The sequence below is a fragment of the Alligator sinensis genome, unplaced genomic scaffold, assembly GCF_000455745.1.
Source record: "Alligator sinensis unplaced genomic scaffold, ASM45574v1 scaffold1354_1, whole genome shotgun sequence".
Lineage (NCBI taxonomy): Eukaryota > Metazoa > Chordata > Crocodylia > Alligatoridae > Alligator > Alligator sinensis.
In genome coordinates, this window is record NW_005842344.1 from 619,814 (window position 1) to 640,377 (window position 20,564).

A 20,564-nucleotide genomic window follows, 5' to 3' on the forward strand; every position below is an offset into this window, starting at 1 on the left:
CTACATCGCTTATTTTTTTCCTGGGACTCGAAGTGAGTTGGTGTTGTGATCGTGTCTAAATAGCGTAGTGCTGTCAGACCTGGAACACTTCCTTTTTTTTTTTTCCCCTCTTTCCAAAGCTGTGAATACTGAATGTCCCCAATCCAGAGACACCATTTTGGAAGCTTTCTGTCTCTGGGTAAGTGCCTCTTGCCACTGCAGTGACGTTTTGAACAAAAGCTTCAGTCTAGGCTCTAAAAGGATCAGAAATCAAGTCGCTTCTGAAACTTGGCTAACAATGCTGCTGAAGGTATGCCATGCACGGGGGAAACTGAGGCATAATTCAGGAGCAAGGAAAATGGCACCAAGGTTTAATCTGTAGAGTAATCCTGGGGGGAGAGGTGAACAGTTGACTGCTCTAGAGAAGCTCTGTGGGGTCAGTAGGGGCTGTCTCTTGTCCACCGTTCGGGCAGTGCCACGTCTTAAGCACCTGCGTTTTATGGCAAGTATAAATGTTGAAAGCTTGAGTGTATTCGGGTCCTTACAAGAACCAAGATTTGTCCTGAAGAACTGCGTTGTAGTGCTGTAGTCTCGAGAAATTGATCTGTCTGGTTCTGATTAGGAACCTGCTTTCTTAAACGCCACTTAAAATGAGCAGCCCTGATTGCTGTCCTTGTAAAACTCCAGTCCTAGTTTTTCTCCCCAAACGAATGCTTCACTTTTGTTTTTTCATTTTGAGGAAGCCCAGGACCTGAGCACTGGACCCATGTGTCGAGGAAAGCAAGAAAGAAGTACATCTCCATTTGGATTGGGGGGGGGGGACAGATTTTTTTTAAAACAGAAAAACTTTTGCAAACACTTGTCTCAATTGTCCTTTCCCACATGTAGTTAATGTGCGGGCTCCAGGACCGCTGGTGCTTTTGGCAGGGTACCTACTAGTGACTGGAAGGGAGTCGGGAAACACGACCAGTGTGTCTCTTGTGTTCTTCAGCTGGTCCTTCCTCTGAAAGCTTTGGGCCTCGAGGATGAAGACCGCTGGAAATCCTCAGCACCGTGCACTCTTTCCTACGACATTTGTCTTTTGGGTGCTAAAATCATTGCCTTGACTTATAGGTGCTTGCAGCTTTTTTGGGACCATGAGAATGGTGTTTAGCCAGGCTGCTTGAAGAAATGAGGACACTAGCACCTTGCCTCCTGGCTCCCTAACAAGGGTCTGAATTAAAAACTGCATGAAAAGTTTTCTGAGCCTGGGCCTAGATTTTTCTCTGTGAATAGATGCGTAAGTGCTCTTCAAAACAACCTGTGGAGATGCAGTTAATCCCGTGAAATGCTTCGAATGAACTTCTAATGTGAGAAATGCTTTCATTCACGCATGGCAGGGTATGTTCTTGCAATAGCTTCAAAGGAATGCAAAAGTGGTAAGGTAAAGAAGTCTTGTTTTCTAGAGCAGTTGAATGGGAACTCTACTTGGAGCAGGTAGCAAGCGGGCACGTTTCATGTGCTTCCTGTGTCTGTGGGATGGCGCCCGTTTGCCATCGATATTCGGCACGCCGTGCAATAGGCGTCTCTGGCCTACACCAGCTCTTTTGAGAGAGCGACTACAGGTGAGCATGAGGCTTTTCTCCCCACTGCTGGAAGGTCTTGGGGGCATGCTCCATGAAGGTGTTTCCAGGGGGATTTGTGTGCTTTGCTGCTAGATCTCTAATGAACTTTGGGACTCTGAGCTCTAGCTCTCTTGTGATTCCTGGCAACAAGACTTTGGATATTTTTTGCTCTGTTTTTACTGTGTGTAGTTGTACTCTCTGGTATGAATGGTGAGAGATGCTTCATGCAAACAAAGCTATAAATAGAAAATTGAATAATAAAGTTGCTCTACTTGAGACTTCAGCGAGGCTCCCCATAGGTACAGTGGGCACAAGCCTTCGCTGAGCAGTTGTGTGATCTCATCGAGCCTGTTCTTCATCCCCAGCTTTTGTTAGCATCACTTACCCTTTTTTTGATGCCTTGCTTGAAACAAAACCATGAGCTCCGTAAGGAGGGAATGGTTTCTGACCTGGACTGGAAGGTGCGTAGCTCCCAGCTCAGGGCTGGAGAAAACTTGCACGTTGCTGCATGAAGCAAGTTCGAGCCTGACCTATATTCTAAGTAGAGAATTATTACCTGGCTCACTCAACAGGTATCAAATGTGCATATGCTAGTTGCTTTCAGGACCTTTCATGTCCCAGCATATCTCTGTTTTATCCCAGTCTCCAGACAAGAGAGGATAAGGATCTGCAACTGATTTGGGCAACATGCTACGCATTTTCATTAGACTGTTTGATCTCATCGGTTCCCTTCTAAGAATCAAGTGGTATTGCTAAATGCCCGAGTGTAACTAGGGCTCCTGAGCGTGTAAAAGAAAGTGTGATTGCACCTGCCGTGCGACAGGTGGGATAAAGATCGTCCAAGCTATGCCCCCAGTTACTAGTCACCTTTGGGGAATGGAGGTCTAAATTCATTATCTTGTTTTGGGGCTTTTTTTGATTAACCTTTTTTTGAGCTTAGTCTGAGTAAAGGCCCTTCAGCAGCATGTGGTGACGTGGGGAGGGAACAGAGTTCACCTCCCGTGAAGTGGGCAAAAGGAAAAGAAACGACATGTCGCGAAGCTCAAGGGTGGACGTCGGGGATGTGGGAGGGGCCGAGGTCACTTGAATTTCAAGATTAAACTGCTTCCTTGCTCCGTGCTAATTGGCTTCTGAGCTGGAATAATTTTGTGCTGCTAGGGGTGCAGATGGCCTGATTTGCGTGACAACTGGAATTATGTCTGGTGAAGTGCTGATCTTGGGCTTTGCATGGTATTTATAGTCTCTCAAGACATTTATTGGAATTCTTCTTACTACCAAATTTTAAATCAATGCTTAAGTGTTGAGTCTCTGAAAATAACTTTAGCCCAACCTCATGAAGCAGAGGCTCTCATTTACTGCAGTTTGCCCTGAATTTCCAGTTTTTGTTTTGTTTTTGTTTTGTTTTGTTCCTAAAACTGGAGCATGTGCCAATATAAAGTACAGGCAAACATGTTCTGCAAATAACTGTCTTCCAGTGGAGTTTCTGGGAAATCAGTGGGTTCCTGAAACACTTTTAAAATATCTTTTATTTTACTGGAAAATGAAGGGGGTGGTTGTCCGGTAGCTGAAGACCTGTGGATTTCACAGATGTCTACATCTTTTCTCTTCTCTCCCTGTTCCCATTACGTGGATCTGCTTGCTATGGAAATGTTAATCCAAACGGACTGTGAAATCCACCTTCGGGCTCTGCATGGAAACACTTGTTCAGGTTTTGAAAACATTATATGCCAGCTTTCCTTGATCTCTACCTAGCAGAACAGTTGTTTCTTTAAATATAAGGAACGGATTTCTAGAGCCGCAACTTAAACAGTTTTTTTTTTGTCCTGTCGTCTTTGCAGTTCTGTATGTACAAAATTATTTTAAGCCACCATGTATAAGTACTAAATATAGCATGCTCGTATTCTAGTTATCTGCTCTTGTGCTTATTCTGTGCCGGCCAGCGACCTGCAATAAAACGTTTTACTCTTCGGTATCCGGTTTTGTAGCCATACTTAAATGATGCTCCTTCCCCTCCCTGCTTCCCTCCACCTCATCCCATCGCACTACTACTGGGTCTGCCTGCAAGAAAGCAGCTGGGAACTTCTTTTAGCATTTCCTTTTTTGCCTTTGCACCCTGCTTCTGTATGCAGCTCATCTGTATTTCTTGAGGTGAATCATTGGACTGCTTCTGGAAAGAACCGAATGCAGTGCTGCTGGCTCCAAATAGTTGGTTTCTCAGAGGCCGAGCTCTAGGAGTCGGGGAATTACGTGAGCTTCTAGCTCCTCAAGCCGTACAGAGAAACTGGAAAATGTGCCTGCAGTGTAAGGGCCTAAAGTCTCTAAATATCCTGAAGGCACTGGACTGAATTGCTTTGGGGTCTCGTCGTCTAAAACCATCATGGGACATCTTTGAGGTGATGCTTGGTTTTGGGCTATTGTGGATGGCCTTTAGAAAAAGTGGTTTTGGGCTATAAAATAGGGAGCACGGTCCACCTTTGGCAGCAGGCTGGCCTTGGCTAGCGGCAGCTTTGCTGATATGCACACACCAGATACCGGAGAAGTGAAGTTGCTGTTGACATAGGTGTGCTTGGGGACAAGAGCAGTCTGTGATGCTCGTCCTACGCTGCTCTCTCTGCTCTGTGGTTACCAGTTCGCAGAGTCCTGCTTGCTATGCGATCACACATTCGCATTCAATCTAGCACCCATCATGAGGCCTCGGTATTGAACAGTCTTTTCAGGTGAATGGGCAGCTCACACCTCAAGGCATCTTTGTACCCAGGCTTATGGGATTGGTAACCATAGGGAGTTGCAGCCATAATGTACAGACATTTAAGAGCGTCTTGCTTTGTAAAATTTGATCTCTGGTCTGCAGCATGGCCCCCTCAGTGCAAAGCTTTCGTGTTGGGTTCCTCGTCGCTCTGTATTACCTCCAGCTCTGTTCTGGAAACTGAAGCTGCTTTGAATTCTGCAAGTTGACTAGCCAGCTCCAAAGCTAGGCTACCCGGACGCTGGGCGATTTAAATAGAGAACTGAAAGAGGTGTGAAGCCTGCGAGCCGGTTTTGGTCGGGAGGATCTTATTTCCTGCCTGGAATACACGAATGCCTTTTCTTATTCTACACAAGTGCATCAGTGGGGCTCCTTGGACATCTCTCTCAATTATGACGATATGTACCAAGGCTAAAGCATGTGCTTTTATTGCAACACGATACAGGTCCCTGTTGGTGCCAGATGCTTGTCTATGCTGATGCCTAGATCTCAGAGGACTAAATCTACTGAAATTATAACCTTTCTGCTGTCACATTCTTGGCTGGGCTTCACGGGAGGTGTGTGTCAGGACGGAGAGAACAATCCGGTTCTGTTGCAGCACAAAACCATCTCTGCTATTTTCTCTTCTCCTTCTATTAGATAAGAGGAGGCTCAACATGCCAGTCTTCATCCAATTCTGTGGCTGGGAAACCTTGAGGAATTTTGAAACAAATAATTAGAGCTTGTGGTTTCTGAAACCTTGATGACTTTTGAAACAAATAATTAGAGCTTGTGGTTTCAGCTGCCTCAAAATGGAAATAATAGGGAGCAGAAAGGAGCCAGCAGTAACCTGTAGTACTTGCAGGGCGTTTACATGTGTGCATGTGTAGCGAGGTCTTGCCAGCTCTCCTGTGTTTGGAAAGCAGTAAGTCAAGGGTGTCAGATATGGCGCACGAGCCCTATCATCTGGCCTACAATGCTGCCCATGGGGCTTGGACTGGACCCGCATGCCCCAGACTAGCCCATGTGCTGCGTGCCGTGCACAGGGCCAGTCCTGCACAGTACTCGGGGCCAGTCCGTGGGTCCTGTCCAGCCTGCTCGCTGGCTCTGTGCCACTCAACCAGCCTGATGGGTGAGAGATCCCTGCAGTAAGTGATGCAGTTTCTGAACAGTACATAGCAAGCTTCAATTATCTGAGCTTCGTGTGTTTCATCTGCGTCTCACTGGGACTAGAACTTGGTTTGGGCTTGAATCTCCTCCTTCCAGCAATCTTGGGACCATTGAGATACTAATATGTGTGCTGACGGGAAAGCAGCTAATGAGGCACTTCTGTTGTGTGGTCTTCCATGCAGCCTGGGACTATAGATCTGTTAAATTTGAGGTGGCCGGCGCTGGAGCACTAGCCCAACTGCTCAAAGTACTGTGGGCTTGCCTCTAGTCAGTCCATCTTCAGGGTCAGCTTTTAGACACTTGTTTCTGCCAATTAATTTTTGTCTCATGGGGAAACCATAGGCGTAGGATGTCAGCTCAGACAGATCAGGCTCTGCAGGTGTCCTGTCTGCTCAGCCTAGTTGCTCTATATTAGGGTTTACAGTGTTTAGACAACTTGCCCTCCACCAGCCCTGCCTTTTAATTTGTCTCAACGTTAAGTATGTGGGCAAAACTGGTCCCTAAGAAATTCTCACTCGTACGAGATGACACGACCGCTTCGAAGCTGTGCTGTGGGAAAGCTGGCTTGCTAAATGCAGTGTTGCTGACAGTCTTTCTGAAGACAGAGAGTGCAACTTTGAATTCTTGAGAAGGAAATGAAGAAACAGGAAAGAGCACCATGCTTTCCACCAGTGGCGGGTAGCATGGGGGTTTCCAGCATACTCAGCATCAAGGTTCAACTGTTCGGGCATCAGTGGGGGAGGAGAGCTGGAAGACTTTTCAGAAGATGCCAAAGTTTTGGAGATGGCAATGGGAATTGGTAAGAAACCCCCCCCCAAAATAGTACAGGGGTTGATCCAAATTAGCAGTTGTGAATTCAAGGCAAATTAGCTAAATCAGATGAAACCTCTGAATTGCCTGAAGTAGTTAAATCGTATGAAACCTCAGATTGTCTGATTTTTCTGGAATCAAAAAGGGCCTTAATTCAGCTCTCAGCTATGACATCTTAAAAAACTGAATGTGTGTGGACCCATATGGGGATGTTTGGCCAACTCACTTTTAGTTAATTTGGCTTAATTTTCTGGAGTGTCCCTGTGTAGACCTCGTCTAAGGGAAGTCATTACCTGCAGAAAGAAGATGATACCACCTGCGGGACATGGGGAGGGCAGGAATGGGCAGGTAGGTGACTCCTAACGGCCAGTTTTCTTTCACCACAAGAGAGAAGCTTATTCTACTTACAGATCCCTGCCTCCCCCACCCTCAGTATGACAAAATAGTTCATTTAAATGGTACGGCAGCAGCCAGGACCCCCAAAGTTTCCCGGAGGTCAGCGATGTTGTGCGCTGAGTGTGGTGCACGGCTGTGGGAGAGCGCAAGAAAAGGTGACTTGGGTACAAGAGGGGCCAAGCCCCCAATGGAGAAGACGAGCTGATGTCTGTAAGTGAATTCACCTGATGACTCACTCGTTTGAATCCTGCATAAATAGTCCTTCCAGCTGCACTGGTTTGGAAGTGAATGTTGATTGTTAGGTGAATTTTTATAAAATGACTTGCGTGATTACAAATTTGTCATATTTTGCATAACAGTATTTCTGTACATCGTTATGCCTTTTTATTCCACTTCAGTAATCTTCCTGGTTTAATTGCAGAAGCTTCTTCAAGCTAAAATTAGATGCAAGAGACACTTAGGCAGTATGCTTCTGAATGCCTTCAAAATCATTGTCCTCTAAATTACATTCATATGGCTTTATGGACACACACTGTACAGTACATGCTGACGCCGTGAACGAAAGCTGGCCCGTCTGCCTATGAACAGAGTGCTGTGGTATGTGGTGTCGTGGCGCTCAAGGAATTTAGTGATCTTGGTAGGAAGAGAGAAACGTTGTTGATCGTTTTATTGTAGAGGTTATTTCCTATCTGCAGACGGTACCCTGCAAAGCAGGAGTGAGTTCTGCCCCCAATCTGAGACCACTCATCATCCCACTGTCCCTAAACTCCTGTGGCTCGGTAACAGTTTGGGAAGTAATTTGAATCTCTTAAAATGTATTGGATGTGCAGTGGAAAATCCAGCAGGCTTCAACTTGCTTGTAGCTTGTTTGTTGATAGTAAAAAACCTTTTCCTCTATTAGCAAGAGTTTGACATCAGCATGTTATGGCTTACTCTTGAGACTCCTGAGCTGAAAGCAATTGGACGGGGCCTGCGGGATTGACTGGGGAAACTCTGCCTCATGGACGTCCAAGCTCTTAACTGTTTCACTGCTCGGCACCCGCTGCACCCGCACGCTTTACTGTTGAGGTTTCTTAATGAAAAATGGGCTTGTCTGCGGTGCCAGGAGATCAGGACATGTTCAAGCAGCACAAGAAGCTTTTCCTTATTGTGTGCACTTAGTGCAGAAAAGTCACTGACTTGCATTAGTACGTGCATCTCCCTCCAGAGCATCTTCCCTTGGACGTTCCCTCTGAAAATTGCTTTCACATGAAAAGAGAAGCTCATTTATTTTGCAATGACACATCCTTAAATATTTGCAAAGTTTTTTACTCAAAGAGCTTGCTTTCACTAGCCATGTACTCTGTCCTGCCTGTAACGTGTGCACTGGGTTACTGGGCTATTTTAAAAAAGAGCCTGACAAATTTTTATGGTTTGGGAAGTGAAAAGACTCAGTCCAGAATTACATACACTCTTCATACAAATTGAATTATATCAGCACCTTCATACGAACCTTGATGAGGATATCTAGTGACTTTTGTTGCTCCTCACTTATTCCTCTCCCTCCAGAAGGAAGGAAATTTGCCTCCCTTCTGGGCACCTCCTTTCCAGAAGGTGCCCAGAAATTTGCCATGTGCATCTGCTTCTCAAAGTGGACAGTTGGAGCAATTGCCTCCTTGGTTTGGAATAGTGTTTACAGCAGCCTGCCAAAGCAGTACCCCTTGAAGAGTTAGGCCACACCTGTACCAGGGAAGTGGCTGTCGCCTAACTATAGTGGCAAAGGTAAGGCAGGTGGGGCCCTGGGTGTGAATGTTGGTCTCTAGGCAGGAGCTTTTCTGCTGCCAGAGCTACAGCAACTCTCTTGAATAACAGACTCTCTATCGGAAGGGGGTGGCCAGCCGAGCTGTGCTGGATAACTGGAAGGAAGGGTAGAGGTGCACCTTACAGACTAACTGGATTAAATGGATAAGCTTTTGTGAGCAACAGCTTGTTCATCATGCTATTCTATGAAATGTTATGAGAGGACATGCAGAGAGCAGGCTATCAAATAACCTAACTCTGCTGGCAGTTTTGAAATGCTGATTGCACACAGGTGAAACAGTCATTTGTTCAAATTTCAAGTTGTGCAAATGCTTTGATAAGTTTTTCCCTTTAGCACCTCTTAATTTCTTTTAACTAATAACTACATAACCACTGCAAATGTAAACCACAAGATTTTGCGACTCTGACGTGCTTCAGGGTATAAGTTAATGAGCACAAGGATCAGGAAGGAATTCCTTGTGTGGTTTGTTGAAGTTGGCTGGCTAGGACTGTGTGCCTTTGTTTTTTCTTTTGTCTCCCTCTGTAGCATGGATGAAGAACTTGGGCTATTACTTTTTTGCTATTGACCACTTTTGAAGGCATGAGAAACTAGTGGTCTGATTCTATGTGTGTTTTCCCCCTCCTGCAAGGGCAGATCCCCTCTACAGTTTTCTACTTAAAATCAACTACAGTACTATGAATTATGCAGTTCTTCCCTTTTAAAAGCATATTCTCTATGCCTCGTATTGAATTATTTGTAGTGCATACTTTGGTGGTGTCTAATGCTGTTTTTTCTTGTTTTGTAGAATGCTGTGGCCTTGAAACCATCAATTCAGTTCCAAGGGAGCCAAGGGGTAAGTTTTGTTTTTGTGTTTTTGATATCGGTTACTTTAGAAGGCTTTCCAGTGGGTGTAAATCTATGTACAGTTTGGGACAGTTAACCTCAGTGAGCTTGTCCCCTGGGCATGGGTCGGATTCTACCTTTAATGGTGATCCGTCTCCTTGCAAGCATTGAAGAAATCTCTGTTCCAAACTTGGTCCAGGGAAAACATTGCTATCAGTGGGATTGCTAACTGCTGTGTATATGGCCATGTTCCCAAGTGGAGTAGGAAAACCAAAAAATTAAATTGACACTGGTATGTGTTAAGAGTATGCAGTGATCCTTAGGATCTTCGGGAAAAAGGGGTTGGCTGGGACCTATATATCATCTAGTCAAGCACTAAGGCAGGATCAAAGGCAGTTTTCAAGATGTCAGTGCAGATTGCAAGGACAACCAGGAGCTGTCTGGTTCAGATTCACAGTTTTCAGTGCAGTTAATGTGCTGAGTGCTGCAAGACTCAGTCCTGGGAAGTAGAAGTTACTGAAAATTGAGGTTCAGTTGATTGGACTTGTCTATGCCCTGGTGTGAAGAATAATTAATATTCAAAATAACATGGACAGTGCTGGTAGATTGAATGAAGTGTCCAAGAGTTTTGGTTTGACGTATTCCCGTCAGGCACGGACAGATGAACACGGAGCGGGGAGTTGGACTTGCTGCACCTGGGCTGCTCCACGGTAGCTGTCTGAACGTGCTTACCCTGTGGTAAATAAAAGCTGAAGTGAGGCAGCTTTAGACCCATTTCACTGAGGTGTAAGCTGCCTTGGGTTAGCTTGCGCGTTCACCTCAGGGCAAGTGCTTTTAGACAGTGGGTTAGTACAGTAAGTCCCTGCCCCTTCCAGCTCGCTGTACATTGTTCTTTTGTCCCAACCCCAAGTATACCACCAAGTTCTTCTATTCGGGAGTCTTGGTTCCTTTATAAGTTCTGTTCTTAATGCTGCATTCATCAAAGATATTTATAGAAGCATTAAACTGTCTTCCCGGTTACTGACAGCGTAGAGGCTTAATTGCTGTTATCTCTATTAAAGTAACTCGGCGCTTCCAATCCATTTTGCAACTGCCATTTGTAGATCTTTAAATATGAAAAGGTGTGTGTTAACTTTGGGGCTTTTAAGTGCAAAAAGAAGAATTCAGTTTTAAACCTCCTGCCTGGTCTTTGATGTACTTCTTTGCTATGAACTATTGCTTGCCTCGAAATTCAGCCTTCTGAAAGCAATGAGATGCATGGGAATGAGATTTATTAAATGAGTTAGCTGCCTTAACTCCTTACCTTTGTTTTTGGTTTAAATAATTCTCTTTTAAGAAGTCATTTCTAGTCTGACATCAAGACACAGTAAGGGAATGTACAGTGGCTCCAGTTCAAGTTTGCTCAGCTTTCAGTAGCACTGGTGTATGAAACAAGTTGTGTGCTTTCTACAGAGCAAACTTCATTTTGGCGTATGCGATCCCATTGTCTTTATTGTGGTTGTTCAAGTGAGGGCACAACTCGGTTAAAAAAAAATCAACATTTTTCAAGCTGAAATACCTCCTGCTGAGCCCATGTTTAGGGATCAAAGTAAGTGGTTGGACCAAATGCTGAGTTTGACAGAGAATAATCCACCCCTAACAATTGAGTTTCAAGAGGAAAACTTTCCACCTGGGGACAGCTTAATCCAGAACAAGATGTCTGCAGGATTTTTGTGCTTTATTCTGAAGCCACTCTTTGAGGAATGGACTAGATGAGCCCCTTCTCCAGAAAAGCAGTTTCTAGTAGAAGTGGATTGGATTTGTACTCTGGTTTCTAGTTATTTGCGGCAGTCTCCAGGCAGTAGCTTAATGAGCAGGGTTTCTTACCCAGACCACCCTGTACTGGCAGTAAAGTAAAACAGAACAAAACTGGCCTTCCTCTGAAAGGGAAGCGTTTCTGCCTAGAGACCTGTTATCTCGTTAAAAATGAAATGAGAATTATGTTCAGCTCTTCCTGGCCCCTGTGCTCTGCAGTTGTGTGGCTCTGCAGTTTGCTACGGACTCAAACCTGTGCCAAAGAGGTGGGGTTTTGCTGCACTGTCTGCAGTAAATCCTATGTTTCTGGCCCTTCTGTGGTTGCAGAGTAAACATGCCAAGAGTTAGGTCTGCGCGGCGCAAGGCAGTGCCTTGCATAATTACCTGGCCTTCCCAGCAGAGCTAATTAACCCAGGGGCAGGGCTGCATGAACAAGGTGCTGCTGCTGCTCCTGATTCAGCAGGTGGCACCCACAGAGCTCCCTTCCTCCTGCTCCCTGCTCAGGTCATACAGACCCACCCTAACCATAACTAATGCCTGCATGAGATGCATGTCTTTACAAAAGGTCTCCTAGCTTCTCTTCCTGTCTGCCAACCCTTCAGAGACCTGTAATATCTCAATCCTGCCAACTCTGCAGTCCAGTAAAGCAGGGAAGACTAACACAAGTTGTCATCAGTTTAAAAGGCAAAATGCAAGCACGTTTTGGTTCTGGGAAATGAGTGGGAAAGAGCAATGCTCCGTCTCTCTTTGGTTTTTGGCAGAACATCACTATAAACAAATTCAGCCCGAGACACCTGGCAGACAAAGTCAGCTGAAACAAAGCTCGGTGGAGGTCTAAGCAGCTGAAAGCAGGGCTTTGACATGAAGCATCAGGCAACCTTGATAGCTGGGACTAACCACCCCTTTCAGCAAGGGACACCACCGTTCCCTTACCCCCTCTCAGTTTGGCTTTTAAGGATCTCTGTGTAACTGCTGCTAAATCTATGTCAAAGTGAGTCTTAGAAGAAATTTCCCTTTTGGTTCCCTCTCTTGATCTTCGCCTTCACGGAAGCAGGTTTAACAGTGACAAAATTCATCTCGGTGACTTGAAAACAGCTCTGAGCCAGTGCATCCCTGTACTTGGCAAGGTTGAGGTTGATGTGATGCTGCGCTCAACCCGGGGCCAGCGTTCTTGGACTAAGGGTGTGTAGGGGCTGCGTGGAACAAAAAACCCTTTTTGAAACAATGTGGGTAATTAGAACATATTTTAAGAAAACAGTGTTTTATTATTTTCATCCCATAACTCAGTGCTTCCCAAGAAGGGCTTTCAAATGGAAAGAGCTGTCAGTCGCATGTAATTATAGTCTGGGTTGAATGAAAAGGGAGTTAAGCAGTGTGATTATATCTGACATTGCCATTTAAAGAGTGAAACATTGAGACCTGCACAGTATGAAGTGTGCCGAGGCATTGTGGGTGGAAAGAGGGGCTGTTGGCAGGACAGAGCTGACCTCTGCTTGCCTCGTTGTCAGCTGTTTAATTAATTGCACTGCCAAGTAAAGGCCAAAGGTAGAGCTTTGAAGGGAGCGAGAACCAGTTTCAGTTGGGGCAGACAGAAAGAGCTCTTTGTCCTTTTTATTATTTTTATGGAGTAGGACAAGACGCTGGCAGCTGTGTAACCATCTGCTTTTAAGTGTAGTATATATGTCAAGATAGAGCCTCGCTTTAAGGAATTAGCAGCTTGGCTTTAAACACTTTCTGGTGAGTGTCCTCGAATGTAAATGGAACAGATAAGAGCTAAATTCAATCATTTCAGGAGCTTCCAAATCCAGATGATCAGGCTGGACTCCTTTTGTTGAGCCCCTGTTTATTTTTGGAATGGACTTGCTTGTTTTTTCCACTCTACCTTAATCCCCTCGCATGCTGCCTTTTGTCACCTTGCAGTGCACGTTGCTATGGAAATGATTTTGATGTCACTTTGGAGGGTCAGAAAGTTCTGCATCTGGGATTGTATTCACAGAGTGCCGGTTAAAGAAGTGTTTAGCAGTGCATGGTTTGAAAAGGTGTTTTTTTCCTTGCATGCACCGCTTCTGCAAAGAGAAAAAATCTTTGGGTTATTTGGAATATCGGGGGGTAGAAGAGAAGGGTGAAAAATAGGTTTAAAACGCCTGCTTTCTCCGTGTGGTGTTAACACTTCAGAAATGCTCTCCATAACAGCTGAATCTGCATTACCCATTTAAAAAAGGATTGTGTACACATTCTCCTTGGTCTGAGGTGCATATAGCTACCTATCTTCCAGCTCTTCATTAATTGCCTGAAAATACCTTTCCTCTTCATGATTGCTTATTTAAAATTCCTAATGTTAGGAGACAGATCACGAGACATCAGAAACTGAGTTCAGGTTGAGAGCAAAACATGACAGTCAGCGGCTCTCCCCTGGCTGGGTAATGCAAAGGAGGCTGTCCAACTTTTTACCCTAAAGTGTGAAAACACCCCAGAAGGTGAGATCTTCCACGTAGGATCCCTCTTCAGGTGGGTTACATTTGGAGTCAAAAGCCTTGAGAGGCCTGATTTCTTTTCATCACAAACTATACATGATCCTTGGTTTGTGGGATGTGCCCCGTCAAACGAGCACCATTTTGTGACCAACTTTCCCAGCAAGGAGTCACGTCACCGTCTTGTGGCTGACTTTGTCATCATGTCCATACTAATATGTGGGGCGACAGTTAATATTCAAATATTTCAATAGTTTAGTTTTTGAAATGGAGCAGGTGATGCAAGCCGAAGTGAGCCAGAATGGCTCGAGCCCTTTCTGTTTCAGGAAGGCGTTCAGCTGGGTCAGATTTGCAGGTGCTAATGAGGAAGACCAGCCAGGGTAGAGAAACAGGGTTAAGAAACTAGTTCAGATAATTTAAAACCTGAAGTTTCCTTAAGTTGCATCAAAGCGTCATATCTGACAAAAGCGTGAGCAGAAGTTTCACTGGAAACGTGCCATTGTTTCCCCACTTCTTGGCATGGGCTTGCATTGGCACAAGTGTGTGAAGCTGAAACTCCTGGTCATCTATGTAGTGTGTTTCGAACGATTGCTTATAATAGAGAACAAAAGTCACATCTGTGATGCTCAAAAATAGCCATTTAGTGGTTATGTGGCATGGCACTTACGGGACACCAGCAAGGGGGCTGCGTTAAAGCCCTTACCGCTGGGTGGTCAGAGGCTTTCTGCCTTATCTAAAAATAATTCCTAGATGCTGTCGATTTGCCTAGGATGCTTTTCAGTACTGAAAGAGGCAGATCTTAACATCACTATTCATTGCAGACTTTGTCACGTCTGTCTCAGCGTGTCCCTTGAGGAAGCCGACTTTGTAACGGTCACCGAGATTCTACAAAAGTGCCCAAACCTGGCACTCCAGGAGTCCAGTGTAAGAAGTTGCATTAGGTTGTTTAATTTGTGTTCTGGTCCTAGTGTTTTGGAAATGTGCTATATAAGGAGCAATTGTGCTTGGACAGAGTGATCTGATAGGTCTTTTCTATGAAGATGCTTGTTCGCCCATTCACCTAGCATTGATAGTAGTGAGTTAGTCATATAGAAAGAGGGAACAAACTGTAGAAAGGACTAATCCTGAGCCCTTCGTTTGCAGATTGCATTTTTAAATATTCTCAGCTCATTTGTAGAGTAGGTCAGAATTATACCTGTTTTACAGATGGGCAAATGGAGATGAGCTAGAAGCCCAAGGCTCCCAGTACAGACGCTGGCGTGCAAGAGTTGATCTGTTGTCCTACTGATAGTTGGAACACGTCCACACGAGAACCAGTGCATTTGAAGCCAGGTGCCAACTCTCTGACTTGGTAGCTCAGCTGTTTTGCGTGTGTGAAGTCGAGTTTCCAGTTTACCTGCTATTGTGAAATGAGGAAACCCAGTTTTAGGAATGAGGGACAGACGCATTTACCCATACCTGGGGAGGATTGCATGGAGAATGCTGCACTTGCGTGGTCAAACCCTCCTCCCTAAAGCATTTCTTGCCTGTTCTGAAAATTGACCTTCATGCATATTGTGCCTTACTTCTAATTACCTTCCTAGGCTGTTGGAAGACTTCAGAGTCCCTTTCTTTTGGCCTCTTCTACCAGGAAAGTCTTAGAGCCATTATCAAATAGAGCACTATGTGCCATAAATAGCCGGCAGTTGGGCATGGGATAGATGTGAAATGTATGTGTTGTGTGCACGTGTGGTGATACGGGCTGGAACAGTAGCTCACTTTGACAGCCATACTTATTCAAAGAATCGGGGGAAATGAGGGTTGAAGGGAGCTCAGGAGGTCACATTTAGTCCACCCCCCTGCTCCAAGCAACTAGATCACCCCAGCCAAGGCCTTGTCCAGCCGGGTCTTCAAAACCTCCAAGGATGGAGAGTCCATTCATTCCTCTGTGGCTTCCCTCTTTGATCCAGCACTCATACCTGGGGGAAGGGCCCAGAGGCCCAATCCATGTTGGGTCCTGAACAGCCACAAGAAAGGGCCAAGCAGCACTTTATTTAAAAATGAATGTGCTAGGAAAGTGGGACTAACCTATGACTCTTACCAGTGAGGAAATGAGCAGAAAGAGGCTAGTACTGGAGATGTGCATACAGCTGTCTGCAAAGGATGCTTAATGTGTGATTTAAATATTTCGTATAGCAGCAGGGTCACGCTCCAACGTGAGCTCTGAAATCTCATTAGGGAATTATAACCTCTTAAAAGAGAACAGTCATGATGCCCAGTGACTTGCATTGCACCATGTGTGGTGCTGGCTCACGACTCTTAAAGAAACCTGGCCTGAATGCTTTCAGTTCAACCTACGCGGGATACCAGCACGCCCGCTTTGAGCGGGAGGGAGCGTGTGGGTGGGCAGCTGACCAGCACTGCTCTCCCTGTTCTGAAAGTCCCCTCTGCTTGTGACGGGCAGGTGGGCATTGCCTCGTACTCATGCTCTGGCACAGGTGCAGCTTTCTTTTTGACCTATTGACTCTCCTCGCTCCTGTTTCCTTTGTCTGTCTTTCACTTCTGTGGGCATGTGGCTTTGCAGGTGTTTGTTCAGTCTTCCTGGTTTTCTCTGTCCTCTGAGAAGTGGGCAGTATTGTTTAGGGCGAGGATATCTCTCAAGGGCCAAGCCACTTGGGCTTGCAGTTGAATTGTTTTGCCACTTTTTACGTATACTTAATTTTGCTTGATTCCCAGCTCCTAAAATAAAGTGACTTTTTTTTCCCCTTAAATGCCTTTAGTTTTCCACAGATGCAAAGTGTGCAAATACAACCAAAGCACAGCCTAAAGCTCCCAGAACAGGAAGGAAAGCAAAAGGCCTGGCTCTTTTTTGCATGCTCGGGCTTGCCAGACCTTCCCGTTTCTTGCTCATGGGGTTACTTCTGCTTCTTAGCCAGTAACTGTCTAACATAAAGTGCACAAATGGTCCTAGAAGCAGGACTGTCCTCTCGGGGAGTGCCTTCGTCACTGGAAACAGAGCCATGTCCCCCTGGTTTCCCTTCCCACCCTGTGTGCCTTGCACTGTTGGCTGCTCAGAAGCCGAGTTTCAGCGATGAGGTGCAGGGAGCCCATGCCTCTCATGCACTCTCCAAAAAGCAGGACCTGATGAGCTGAATGGCAGTGCCCAGTGTGCAGCCTCCCGAGAGGGGCAGAGGTCCAGATGTGCCACTCTGCTCAACATCTGCAGGCCCTCCTGCTTCTAGTTCAGACACCATTCTGCCAGGTGTAAGGGCTAGCACCAAGCAAAATGCTATCCGGCGTACCCTCTCGAAGTATTCGATGCAGTGACATTGATTCAGAATTGCTGCTGCGTTGGGGCTTTTACCAGCACAGCCGTGTTGGCAACATTTTCTAGCGCAGATGTGCTGACAGGGTAGGATCTTCAGGAAGCGTCTCTCTCGAAATACCTTCCTTTAACGTGTTTATATTGCTGCTCACTGTGGTAAACCAGAATTTAAAGAGCCAACTGCTACTTTAGATTTCATTTGCCAGCAAATTTCATAATGCTTTTGTCCTTCTCACTGAACCCTACTGTATGTGTAGCAAACACACGCGCGCACACACGCACATATGCCTATGTTCCTAAGCCTCTTGTGACCAAGGTAAGACTTAATCTTTTCCTAGTACTGCAGAGCTGAAGAAAATAGGTAGTTGGAAAAGGGAATTCAGAGAAGCAGCAGCTGAGTACATGAAGATGCTGTCAAAGTGCTCCTCTTGGTTGGAATGATTCTAGCTTCCTCTGCAGCAGTTCCCAGGGTTTGTTCGTGCTTAGTGGCTTGCAGAGTGGCTAACGAAAGAAGTGTATGGCCGTGCACAATCCAGCTAACTAGTACTTTTCTTCCAAACAGCACATCACGATTCCTAGACCTGACTGCCCAACAGAAGTGCGAACATTTACCTTTTACCTTTCAAATATTGGCAAGGACAGCCCCCAGGGGAGCTTTGACTGTATCCAGCAGTATGTATCCAGGTGAGTACTACCCCAAGTGAGGAGGGAGCTGTCTCCTTTTACCTTGTCCCGCCTGCAAGCCTGTCATTAAAATGAAGTCTTTAGTCCTCATAGGAGTAAAGGGAAGTGTAAGTATGTCCTAAATGATATTTGCCTTTACTTGGGGAGATCAAGTGGGCATATGAGGAAACATCCACAGAAGAACCTCTCTGCATGCCCAGCATTGTCTCTCTGGCTGTCATGGTTGGTATGTTTAGGTCATACCCAACTTCATATCCTGGAAGCTTTTTTGTTACTCTACAGCCTGTGTCCGTGGACTCCTTTCCTTGAAGCTTTCTGCAGTCACTGCTGTTCCAGCCGCAGCGTCGGTGGAGGTGCTAGCACAGGCTGGCTGGCTGTGTTTTAACCACCACACTGACCAGCAACATGGCTGCTACAATGCTGGTGATCATTAGTCAAGTTAATTCTTCTGTTTTGCTGCCGTCACAGGAAGCCGGCGGCAGCAGTGCGGGAGCTTTAGACAAAGCCAGCCGTTCCTGATCCCACTTGACATGAATCAGTAGTCCCAAAAACATACGTGCCCACTGAATAATCGTTATAGCTGCCCCCAACTTTGTTTCAGAAGCCACTGCCTGTGATCCTCCCTGTGTGAACCCTCGAGCCGTATCACTCTCACAGTTCTGCTGCAAGCATGGGCAGCCGTACAATCTGGTTTAAACAGTTTCGCTACAAACTTTCAGGTGGAATTTACAGGACCCCCAGGGATGCCCTGTCTCTGCTCCACTGAAGTCGGCTGTAAAAATCCTGGTGGCTGCTATGGGCGACAGCCTACTGTTGAGCAGTCTCGTGTCTGGGGCCCATCTGTTGAAATTCTCTTTGAGAACACTTGACCAGAGCCAGCCCCATCCCCTTTTGGGGCACATCCAGACTAAAAGCAGTTTAAAAAGGCTGAGAGGAGTAATAACTTGCTCCTGCACCCAGAGCAATGTGGATGAAGGAGGGCTCTGCCTTCAGGACAGGCGGGTGCACAGTTGGGAACAAACCTTTGCAGACAGATGTCTTGGAAATGGGGCTAGGCACCGAGCAATGAGTAAATAGCAAGTCTGACTGACAGACGACTCTTGCAAGATCCAAGTATCTCTAAACATCTGGGATACAGCATCCTCTTCCCTCCCTGTTGCTTCCCACCAGATTTGTAACATTAAAATGCTAGAGAGAGAGAGAGACTTTTATTGGTATTGCCAAGTGATAGGAAGAAGCAGGAAAAAGTAGCTGGAAAGAATTCAAACACTTGCAAATAAGGATAGAATCATAGAAAAGGAGGGTGGAAGGGAGCTCAGGGGGTCACATCTAGTCCAACCCCCTGCTCACAGCAGGACCAGCCCCAACTACATCACCCCAGCCAGGGCTTTGAGCCGGGCCTTAAAAACCTCCAAGATAGTGGCAGTGAACTTTGTTTTGTCACTCCCCTCGGCTACACCAGTAACTCAGCTTTTGCTCATTAGTTCGTAGAGAAGCAAGTTTGCCCTTGAATATATTTTGCTGAAATGCCAAGTGCAGAAGGATGGTCTCATGGGTAGGGCACTTGGGACATGGTGCTCAGAAAGCTGGGCTTGTTCCCAGATCTGCTGCAGCCTTTCTGAGAGAGCATGCTTAGGTCACTGAACCTCTCTAAACCTCACTTTCAGCACAGAAAATGGAGTTAATACCTTCCAGGAATATTAGTCTTGCTGTTCGTTAGGTATTCCGAGCTGCTCAGGTGGGTAGTGGAGCCATGTGAGTGCAATTATTTCTTTACCACCTGGCTGAGGGAAATGCACACTCAACAGCTCACATTGTCGAACTTCTCTGCATGTGCGGAGAATCTGCTGGTGTTCATGTAGTTCTATGGAATATATCAATTTATTTACTGGACAAAAGTGTTTGTATCTGCACAGCTGCTTCAGGTACTCGATACCACACACAAGACAACAAAAGTGTGTCTGTTTTCAGTCTTGATAGCATCTGGTATCACACTTCTTTTGCAGCAGTGGGAATATCCAGCTGGACTGTCTTGGAAGCATACAGGATAAAATCACTGTGTGCGCTACTGATGACTCCTACCAGAAGGCAAAGGAGAGCATGGCACAAGCTGAGGAGGAAACTCGCAGCCGAAGCGCAATAGTCATTAAACCTGGAGGGCGATACATGGGTAAGAAGCACCTTGATTAAAAGTGCCGCACTTGGTTTTTGCCTGCAGATGGGATGTCGGTGTGTTGTCTGTTCCTGGCTGCAAGTGGTGTGAAAGCAAATGCCTGTATCTCCTCAAGTCCTTTCCTGTTCAGCAGCAGCAGGTGGTGGTGTATGCGGCTCTGGTACCTTCACGCTAGTTTACTGGTAGTGACTTTTCAAAGGCAAAGATGCTGAATGTAGAAGGGTTACCCCACCAGATACTGGGAGTCCTGTTGCTCCTGTGTGGCAGCAGACGACTATGCAGTTTGCTCGCTGAGCATTTTTATAGCCCATGCCTTATTTCTGTTGTTCAGTGACCCTGGGAGCAAATTGCTGCACTGCTTCACCAGTGTTTCTTGGCAGGCTGCTGGCTAGCAAACCCAGGCATACAAGTGTGAACCATGAGTGCTCTTCCAGCGCCTGGGCACACATGTGCTGTTATAGGAGAACCATGAAATGCCATGGGAAGATGTGTTCAGGTTCAGTCAAAGGGATTAAGCTCTTGATACCTCCTGCAGCCCCTGAAGGAACCATTCTGTCCTGAAAACTGAGGGCAGAAGCTTAACTGGGGAACAAAACAATGCAGGGCCCATGTTTGGCTCCATGCTGAGGCTTGGAGGTGCTTGCCAGGGCCTCGTATCCTTGCGGATGTGTCCATTGTCAAAATCTGGTAGAACTGGGGTGATGTAGAAACAGGCCTTGGCATGGGGCAGCTGGCTTTTCTCATGGTTCATATGCTCCAGTGCCTCGACTCCTCGGAGGATGTCTGCGAAGAGAATGGTGAGTTGCAGAACGTAGAATTGCCCGACTCATT

General features: G+C 46.0%; 1 protein-coding gene across 3 annotated transcripts in view; it reads left to right on the plus strand.

Annotated features, from left to right (window-relative positions):
* Positions 1-6,229: 6,229 nt before the first annotated feature.
* The window catches only part of ELL (elongation factor for RNA polymerase II), a 37,531-nt gene continuing 23,196 nt past the window's right edge, over positions 6,230-20,564 (plus strand). For all 3 annotated transcript variants that reach the window (XM_025210282.1, XM_025210284.1, XM_025210283.1), the window contains exons 1-4: positions 6,230-6,277; positions 9,270-9,317; positions 17,439-17,560; positions 19,567-19,730. In XM_025210282.1, coding sequence (XP_025066067.1) covers positions 6,245-6,277; positions 9,270-9,317; positions 17,439-17,560; positions 19,567-19,730 — 367 coding nt within the window. In that variant the 5' untranslated portion in view covers positions 6,230-6,244. The remainder of the gene's footprint in view (positions 6,278-9,269; positions 9,318-17,438; positions 17,561-19,566; positions 19,731-20,564) is intronic.